Source organism: Eurosta solidaginis, chromosome 3 (genome assembly GCF_040869045.1).
Source record: "Eurosta solidaginis isolate ZX-2024a chromosome 3, ASM4086904v1, whole genome shotgun sequence".
Lineage (NCBI taxonomy): Eukaryota > Metazoa > Arthropoda > Insecta > Diptera > Tephritidae > Eurosta > Eurosta solidaginis.
Genome location: NC_090321.1, coordinates 40,476,402 through 40,486,620, shown reverse-complemented (window position 1 = coordinate 40,486,620; position 10,219 = coordinate 40,476,402). Strand labels below are relative to the sequence as shown.

Here is a 10,219-nt window from a genome sequence, read left to right as displayed (position 1 = left end):
AAAAGGGAGTGGTGGTTGTTGTATAGGTGGTCGCATTTTCGAGATATCGCCAAAAAGGCGGACCAGGGGTGACTCTAGAATTCGTTTGTGCAATATGGGTATCAAACGAAAGGTGTTAATGAGTATTTTAAAAGGGCGGGGGGCTTAGTTCTATAGGTGGACGCCTTTTCGAGATATCGCCATAAAGGTGGACCAGGCGTGACTCTAGAATGTGTTTGTACGATATGGGTATCAAATTAAAGGTATTAATAAGAGTTTTAAAAGGGAGTGGTGGTAGTTGTATATGTGAAGTCGTTTTCAAGATATCGACCAAAATGTGGACCAAGGTGACCCAGAACATCATCTGTTGGATACCGCTAATTTATTTATATATGTAATACCTGTCAAGATTTTAAGGATTTTTTATTTCGCCTTGCAGAACTTTTTCATTTTCTTCTACTTAATATGGTAGGTGTCACAACCATTTTATAAAGTTTTTTCTAAATATATATTTCGCGTCAATAAACCAATCCAACTACCTCACCATGTTTCATCCCTTTTTTCGTATTTGGTATAGAATTATGGCATTTTTTCATTTTTCGTAATTTTCGATATCGAAAAAGTGGGCGTGGTCATTGTCGGATTTCTTTCATTTTTCATACCAAGATAAAGTGAGTTCAAGTAAGTACGTGAACTAAGTTCATTAAAGATATGTCGATGTTTGCTCATGTTATCGTGTTAACGGCCATGCGGAAGAACAGACGAACGACTGTATATAAAGACTGGGCGTGGCATCAAGCGATTTCACCCGTTTTAACAGAAAACAGTTAACATCATAAAATCTATTCCCCTACCAAATTTCAAAAGGATTGGTTAATTTTTGTTCAACTTATGGCGTTAAAAGTATCCTGGACAAATTAAATGAAAAAGGGCGGAGCCACGCCCATTTTGAAATTTTCTTTTATTTTTGTATTTTGTTGCACCATATCATTACTGGAGTTGAATGTTGACATAATTTACTTATATACTGTAAAGATATTAAATTTTTTGTTAAAATTTTACTTTAAAAAAAATTTTTTTTTTTAAAGTGGGCGTGTCCTTCTCCGATTTTGCTAATTTTTATTAGGCGTACATATAGTAATAGGAGTAACGTCCCTGCCAAATTTCATCATGATATCTTCAACGACTGACAAATTACAGCTTGCAAAATTTTTAAATTCCTTCTTTTAAAAGTGGGCGGTGCCACGGCCATTGTCCAAAATTTTACTAATTTTCTATTCTGCGTCATAAATTCAACTCATTTACCAAGTTTCGTCGCTTTTCTGTATTTGGTAATGAATTATCGCACTTTTTCGGTTTTTCGAAATTTTCGATATCGAAAAAGTGGGCGTGGTTATAGTCCGATATCGTTCATTTTAAATAGCGATCTGATATGAGTGCTCAGGAACCTACATACAAAATTTCATCAAGATACCTCAAAATTTAATCAAGTTATCGTGTTAACGGACCGACGGACGGACGGATATGGCTCAATCAAATTTTTTTTCGATCCTGATTATTTTAATATATGGAAGTCTATATCTATCTCGATTCCTTTATATATGTACAACCAACCGTTATCCAATCAACCTTAATATACTCTGTGAGCTCTGCTCAACTGAGTATAAAAATTGGAATATTTTGAAAATCGACTTTTGACCAGTTAGATTGATCAAATACCCCACCGTGCGCCGTGCACCAAACTAGTGCTCCGTATGTTCAGCTCAGGTTTTACTAGTACTCCTAGGTATTTGGCTATGCTAGGGACACTTAGCTCTTGATCATTAAGAGAGTGTTAGTTAAAACTTAAAATTTTCGTATTTTTGATGTAAACCACTAACATTTTTGCCTCTGAGGAGTTAGAGATGGACTTTGGGAACTCGTTTTTCCAAGCACATACTACATATTTCCGTTACATTAACATATTTTGGTTTATTTATTAAAATATTTTTTTTATATTAATAACTACTTTCCTACAAATTTATTTTAATTTAATCACTTTGCTATTTTAAAAACAATATAAATTTACTGGCAAAAATAAAAGTAATAATAATAGTATCAAGTATTAGATATAAATGCAAAATCTGGCATTCAGTTCCAGGTAATTGCTTTACCCTGCACTCAAATTGAGGTATTAATTGTTTTTAAAATTCGCTGGACGCTTCTCGACGAAAGCGGTCATGCCTTCCTTGCGATCTTCCTGTAAAATGAAACATAAAAAGTTAAACTGTGTTGCTCTCATATTCCCTCATTTACTCACAGTTGCGAATGTTGCATGGAAAGTACGACGTTCGAACTTCAGACCTTCCTGTAATGTAGTTTCATACGCTGTATTCACAGCCTCCTTGCACAACTGTACAATCAAACCAGAATGTGTGCCAATCTTTTCACCCAATTTAACGGCCTCATTGACCAGCTGATCCGCAGGCACCACTTTACTAACCAAACCCAATTTCTCTGCCTCAACAGCAGAGATCATGTTGCCGGTCAAACACAATTCCATTGCCTTCGATTTACCAATAATACGTGTCAAACGTTGAGTGCCGCCAGCACCAGGAATGGTACCCAAAGCAATTTCAGGTTGTCCAAACTTCGCTTTATCTCCAGCATAAATGATGTCACACATCATAGCCAATTCGCAACCACCACCCAATGCATAACCATTTACAGCAGCAATAATAGGTTTCTGACAGCGTGCAACCTGCGACCAATCGCTAAGGAAATTACCCATAATACATTTTGAGTAGGTATTCCCCTGCATTTCCTTAATATCAGCGCCTGCAGCAAATGCTTTTTCGCTGCCAGTGATGACAATGGCGGCAATACTGCTATCTTGTTCATAGGTCTGCAGAGTTTTACTCAGCTCAGTCATAAGACCATTGCACAAGGCGTTGAGTGCTTTGGGGCGATTCAATGTGATGACGGCAACATTTCTCTTTTCGCCAGTTACTTCATGCTTGAGATATTCCAAGTTGGCGGCTGCAAAGATAGAAGAAGAAAAAAACATCAGCCAAACAAATCAGAGTTACATTAGGGGTATTCCATCGTCACGGGTGGGACACTTGTACGCATAATTGCATGTTTGTTAAAGGATTTTAATAAATTTTACAAGTTATTCCTAGTTTGAATATAGATTTCGGAAAATATAGTCAATTGTTAATGCACCAATTGAAAAAAGAGCCGTAATATTACAAAGTATTATGATAAAATTAAATTTTAAAAGTTGTCACGGGTGGGACAGAAAAAAGAAGCTATTCTCTAGTCACATAAAGTATTACTTAAACTCCGAATTTATAAAAGTAATTCATTTTATTTAAATATCTCCATTTGCACATAACATATGTGGAATATAATAACTTGAAAATAGCTTACTTTCAGTTTCTACTTTTATAATAATAATTCAAAATTGTCGTGCCACGGGTAGGACACGTTCGAACTGAAAGTACTTTGAAAGTTTATTTACCATAATTTATAGATGCCAAAGGGTCAGAATCGGACTCGTTCGATGCTTTACCATAAATTAAAGATGCCAAAGTTTCAGAGTCGGACTCGTTCCATGAACTTTCATCATCGTCGGAATAAATTTTTTTTACGTAAGTTTAAATACTTAAAGACTAGTAAGTTTTGAATGTAAGTCCCATAGAAAGATCCTGTTGACTACATATTTTGAAGAAATGGTGTGCCTGAACCTTTTTAATAGCGAGTATATCGTTCCATCTTCGGTCAAGCATGATTATGTTAGCTTCAACCTCTTCTTCAGATAAATGCATAGTCTCAATATTCTTTACAACCTTTCTAGCAGTCAACATGAAATCTACAGCATTATTGATATCAGGCTTACGTTGCCGTACATGACTCCATACCGACCTCTTCACAACGGCGCCAACTCCATTTACTGCTCCTTTTCCATGGGAAGTGGCGAAAAAATACCACTCTACCTGCACATTAAAATCTGTAGGCATATAACAAAGGTTCGATAGGGTATACTCGTTTTAAATTGTGATGCTGCACCATCAGAGAACATTTTAATTGTTTTAGTCCGGGAATTTCATTTTTTAGTGACACGATAATCTCTTTTAGGCACGCATACCACAGTATACTTGTCATGGCATAAAACGTCACTAACAATGGGGTACGAATATCTTTTGCCTTCAGCCAGCCATACACACGCAGTAAATACTGTAATCTGTGCATGGCCCCATTGTGCAGACTGAATCCCATCTTGCATTATTACGCTATAGTTTTCAGCAAAATATATTTGCATGATTGCTTCGTCAGTAGCTAGTTCTACTTTCACCTTAATAAATGTGTCAGATTTCATTCTTTTTACATAAAGATGACTCTTAAAGCGGGGGACTTGTTCATCCAACTCTGCAAGGGCGTTTTCGATAGTGCCTTCTACTGATATCAATTTATGCCGTCCATCAATTTCTGTCCATTTTTTCCAGCAAAAAAAAAACATTTAAATCATTTCTATTAGTGTTTCTTAGAATATTCTTAATTTGCTTTATGCATCGACTGCATTTTCCAAGCATACATTCTTCACATGTTACATCACAACAAATCTTCTGTAATAAGTCACTGCCAGTAGAAGGGAAATACGGAATCTTTCTGGCAATACTTTCTGTTAGATAATTGCAATTTGCGTGGTACTTACATTCACAGACATTATGTGGTATTTGACTAGTCAATAGTACATATTCAGGACGAAGCTCATAAAATTTAGAAATGTGTATATTCGCCGCAGGGTTGTCATTTTGGAAGAGAAAATAAGCTTCTCGAACCGTCATATTCATATGACGCTTCTGAATTGGTACTTTTTCCCCCTGTTTCAATATCCTTTATAATCTTAACATCTTTAAGTTTGTTATTAATTTTTTTATTACATCAGAAATAGCATGCCTACACATTCTTTTCCATGCAGGTAGGAGCAGTAAGTTACGAGGATCATCAACATTTTCCAAAGCAAGCTTTCGAATGACTGCTAGTGTCTTGTTTGGGCTGGAATGATGTATTTTCCTTACCTTATTGACAGCTTTTCCCAATGTCTGATTGCAAGAATACGACCCCAAAGATGAAAACGACTTTCCGCTTTGTTGTACTGAACTTGACGCTAGAAGTCTTTTTCTTTCTCTATTTCTTTTTGTTGCCTGCCCCATTTCATTTGTTTGAAACGATTTTCCTCCTCATTCCTTATTTTACGGCTTATCTCATCCCGTTTCCTTTCCAGCAATAAGTGGTCAGCAAAATCGTCAGGTGATTCCTTTAGTTTCTGTCTATACTTTATCATTCTTTCCGCCGATGTTGTTTTACCCATAGTTCTGATCAAAATTTCTGTTAACATAATTAACCCACCTCCAAGAACGGTCCCACCCATATCTGTCACGGCTGGGACATATTTCACTACTGCATATCTCTTAAATATCTTTGTAGAAACGAAATTGCAATTGTGGTATACATTCGCAATATAATTCTAGTTTTAGGCAATAAACACGAAAAAATGGTTCATCACTAATTTAGGAAAAAAAGAATTTTGTCTTTTTGTTTTGTAACGGGTGGGACAAGGCCGATATTGTTTTATTTATTGTACAAAAAATAATAATAACTTACCCAATGTGAGATAAAACTAAATTTTATTAAATAAAGACGAAATCCTGTATTCACTACAACTATCATTCACTTGAATTGAGAACCACATACAATTTGACAGCTATTTCAAAACTACCTTATTCACCCTTACAAAAAATGCGTGCCAAATACTTTACTTTAAAACGTGAAAAAAATAATTTTTGGTCTGTGGTTCTCTTTCTCATGGAAGCTCCCATTAACGTCTTAAGACTTCTCCAACTGAAAGTCCTCGACGTTTTATTATTAAATATGTTGCTTAATGGTAGGGCTTTCAAGTTTGTTCATTTATTGCAACGTCTCTAATGCACGGCTCAGTCTGCCAACCTTACGAATGGGAGAACTTCCCTTAAATTAAACATAAACGCGAGGAAACATCGCATCATACGTGATAAAATTCTTAGATCTAGAAACAAATTGTTTTAAGCTCAGCTAGCTGACGAATTAAATGCGTTTTCGCAGATGCGAGGCACTTCCTTATGATGAGTCGACTATCCCAAAATTACCCGTACTCGAATTGTGGACTGGACGTAAAGCTCCCTCGCAATGAGATAAATTAACAAGCCTCTGATCAGAGCACAAAGTAGATACTGGCCTTGTTGTTGAAAAGGGATTTCGGCACCAAGTCTTTTCGTTTACGTGAATGAAAATTCCGCGGCAGAGGTATGCCTGTCGTAGGAGGCGCCTAAAATACCCAAAAGATACAAGGGGTTGTGTAGCGCAACCTTTCAAGGAGTTGTGGGTGACGAAAATCTCATTGGCGTCAGTTTTCACGAACGGTGCTAGGGGTTGAGCCGCCCTCTGGATCCTGCAGCCTAACCTGTTTCTTTCAAGTGACGACCCCAAAACTGTGATGCCGTAGAACTAGATGGGTTTTACGGGGATTCAAGGGGTTGATAAGCGCAATACAAAGCTTTATAGCTTCAAAGCTTCCGCAAACCTCACCTACGCGAGTGGAATCGTGTTACAAATATGAATGTACCGATTACACATATTTAGCAAGCGAGGCTTTGGCGACCCCAAGTTCCTCATGGAAGTAGGGGGTGCGGAGGTGGGGATGGCGTAGAAGGTTTAATGTGGTCATATAAATCGTTCCTGAGATGCTCAGGCTAGTACTTTAATGGTGCTTTGCTACCGGAACGTTCCGGATCTATATCCGGCAAAGGATCATCAACAACGATAACACTCCCCAAAGCCTTTTATCGTTAATACAACAACAACGACAACATGGGTCTTACGACCGCGGTCTACAGTTTCTTGTTTTTGTTTTCCGATATGTTGTTGTTATTGTTGTTGTTGTTGTTGTTGTAGCAATATTTCGCCCCACCTAATAGCTCTCCCTGATGGGGAGTATTCTCGCCACATTATGTAGATGGTGTTCTGGGGACATTAGAAGATAGCCCGTGGCGGTTCTGAGCGCAGTATTTTGCAGGTCTGTAGCTTCTTCCAGTGGGTAGTTTTTAGGCTTGGCGACCATATAGGGGACGCGTAGCACGCAAACGGTTGGCCGATTGCTTTGTATGTGGTTATGAGCGTTTCTTTGTCTTTTCCCCAAGTACTGCCAGCAAGAGATTTGAGGATTTTATTACGGCTCTGGATTTTCGGAACAATTGCGGCTGCGTGCTCACCAAAATGTAGATCCTGATCAAACGTCACACCCAAGATTTTGGGGTGTGTAGGACAGTCGGTAGCGTAGTGCCATCGACGTGGATGTTCACAATGGTCGGCATTTGGGACGTCCATGTTGTAAATAAGGTCGCGAAAGATTTAGTCGGTGATAATGCCAGGTTTCGCGAGGTGAAAAAACTGTAGAGATCAGGGAGGTAGCCGATTATTCTGTTGCAAAGCTCATCCATCCGTGGGCCCGGGCCTTTGGCCATTATTGTGCAGTCACCGGCGTAAGAAACGATAGTAACTCCTTCCGGTGGCTAAGGTAGTTTTGATATGTAAAAATTTAACAAAAGTGGGGATAGGACACCACCCTGTGGCACCCCTTGTTTAATTCTTCTTGGCTTTGATGTTTCGTTTCTGAATTGCACCGATGCCTGCCGACCACCCAGATAATTTGCGGTCCATCTTTTAAGACATGGGGGAAGGGTAGACCCTTCCAAGTCTTGCAGTAACGTGCCATGGTTGACCGTATCAAAAGCTTTTGATAGGTCTAGCGCTACGAGTACTGTTCTATGGTGGGGCTTCTGATTTAAACCACAATTTATCTGGGTGCTAATGGCATTTAGCGCGGTGGTGGTGCTATGGAGTTTTCTAAAGCCATGCTGATGACAGACTAGCTGCAAATTTGCTTTGAAGTAGGGGAGCAAAATGGCTTCAAGCGTCTTGGCTACTGGCGATAGGAGAGATATCGGGCGATATGACTCTCCTATGTTAGCTGGTTTCCCAGGCTTTAGTAGCGGGACCACCTTGGCCATTTTCCATTTTTCGGGTATGACAAAGGTGGAAAGAGACAGGTTGTCTTCAGATATCGTTTTATTCAGTGTTTCTTTAGAAGCGTAAAGTTCAGTTATGGTCTTTCTGGTTCTGATTTTTTGTTTTTAAGTGGCATTGGTCCGCATAATTTCGACTGCTGAGGGGAACATCAGCTCATCTCAACTTACAGCTCGAAAGCGTCCTACATTCGTATATCAGAATTCGTTTGAAATGCGCTCCACCTCAAAATTTTTTCATAAACATCCTTTTTCCACATTGTACTGAATTTATACCCATATAGCGCGTACTGCTAGGTATTAAATTCTAAAGTTGGGCAATCTTCTGAAATAGGTCATTTTCGAAACTACAACTAAGATAGATGATATTCCACTCAACAGTCGATTTGATGCGAATTGAAGGTTTAATGTGGTCATATAAATCGTTCCTGAGATGCTCAGGCTTGTACTTTAATGGTGATTTGTTACCGGAACGTTCCGGATCTATATCCGGCAAAGGACCATCAACATCGATAACACTCCCCAAAGCCTTCGGGGAGAAACCTTATCGCTACAACAACAACAACAACAACAACAGCAACGACATCATCATCATACGTTTTGCAAAAAGAAGTTCCCTTGTTATGTTGTTGTTGTTTTTGTAGCGATAAGGTTGCTCCCCGAAGGCTTTGGGGAGTGTCATCGATGTGATGGTCCTTTGCCGGATACAAATCCGGTACGCTCCGGTACCATAGCACCATTAAGGTGCTAGCCCGACCATCTCGGGAACGATTTATGTGGCCACATTAAACCTTCAGGCCATTCCCTCCCTCCCTACCCCCAAATTCCATGAGGAGCTTGGGATCGCCAGAGCCTCGTCGGATAGTGAAACAGGATTCGCCGCGGATAGGTGAGGTTGACAATTGGGTTTGGAGAAGCTATATATTGCGCTGGCAACCTTAACGGTTGCGCTACACAGCCCCTTGAATATGGTACTTTAGTCGCCTCTTACGACAGGCATACCTACCGCGGGTATATTCTGATCCCCTAACCCGCTGGGGTTCCCCCTTGTTATCACATTTTGGTGTTTTTAATTTGAGCTGATAAGCTTCACCAAGAACATCGCACATACAAATCAAAACTGAGACTGTCGGGTACCTTAAGTATATACCGACCTATCTGTATAATACACTCTGAAACAAAAAAGAAATTGGTAAGAACTAAAAGCTCGTTGAGGGGAATGGTAGAAGCTGCTAGGTTTTTGCATTATTTGAACAAGGGGGTTTTGAGGTGATCGCTGTTTAGATATATAACGATTACATAACAGGCAAGTGTCAACAGCATTGAATCTTAACACCACGCCCTCTTTTTTATTAAAAAAAAAGCACCTTGCACTTGGACTTGAAAATATCCACACAGCAAAAACAATTTGGTATTCCAAAGTCCAAAATGCTGCACAACTTTTATTAAACATAGCAATGTACATACCTACATACATATGTATAGTTGTGCATAGATATGTCTGTACATATGTTCAGAGAACTTTTTTATACAATTTTGTATCATTTATTGTTTTTCGATATCTCACCTGAAGCAAAGAAACGTGGCGCTAGCTGGGATTGTTTTGCTGCCACTTGAAATACATGTTGAGCACGTCCAGACAGGAGTTTTGCAATGCTCGCCATCTTTATACTATCTTTGTATTAATTTTAGTTATCACACCCCCCTACAAAGTAAACATACACACAATTTATAAGTTTGTAGGTATTTTAAGCTGTTATCAAAGCACCGTACTTACTTCGCTACTCTTTGAAATTGAATAAAATTCCAAATTGTAGAAATTTATTGAAAGCCGCAAACAATGAGCATGAAAGCCGGTTGGAAATGGGCACTGATCTTGTTTTTCCAAACGTGTGTGAATAAGTGAAATGAGGGTATAAATAAATATTGGGGCGATGCTACTCGTTTATATGAAATGAAGCGAGATGACTTGTTTGTTGTTGGCTTGCGAGCGTGTGCCATACGCCGTTTTGTCATATGGTTTTGTGATAGAATTCACCTCTAATAGCATGCGCTTGTGTGTTTATGTGTTCGAATGCTCCCCTTCAGCTCCCCATGGCTGCTTCATTGTGTAGTGAAGATGACAAAATATTTGT

The 10,219-nt window shown here is 38.9% G+C and overlaps 1 protein-coding gene across 1 annotated transcript; it reads right to left on the bottom strand.

Annotated features, from left to right (window-relative positions):
• Nucleotides 1-1,924: 1,924 nt before the first annotated feature.
• On the bottom strand, nucleotides 1,925-10,017 carry Echs1 (Enoyl-CoA hydratase, short chain 1). The gene is made up of 4 exons (XM_067771458.1): nucleotides 9,862-10,017; nucleotides 9,652-9,789; nucleotides 2,279-2,997; nucleotides 1,925-2,218 (listed from the first exon to the last, which is right to left on the bottom strand). The coding sequence occupies exons 2-4, from the start codon at nucleotides 9,746-9,748 to the stop codon at nucleotides 2,153-2,155; spliced, it is 882 nt and encodes a 293-aa protein (XP_067627559.1). The 5' UTR covers nucleotides 9,749-9,789; nucleotides 9,862-10,017; the 3' UTR covers nucleotides 1,925-2,152.
• Nucleotides 10,018-10,219: the final 202 nt, after the last annotated feature.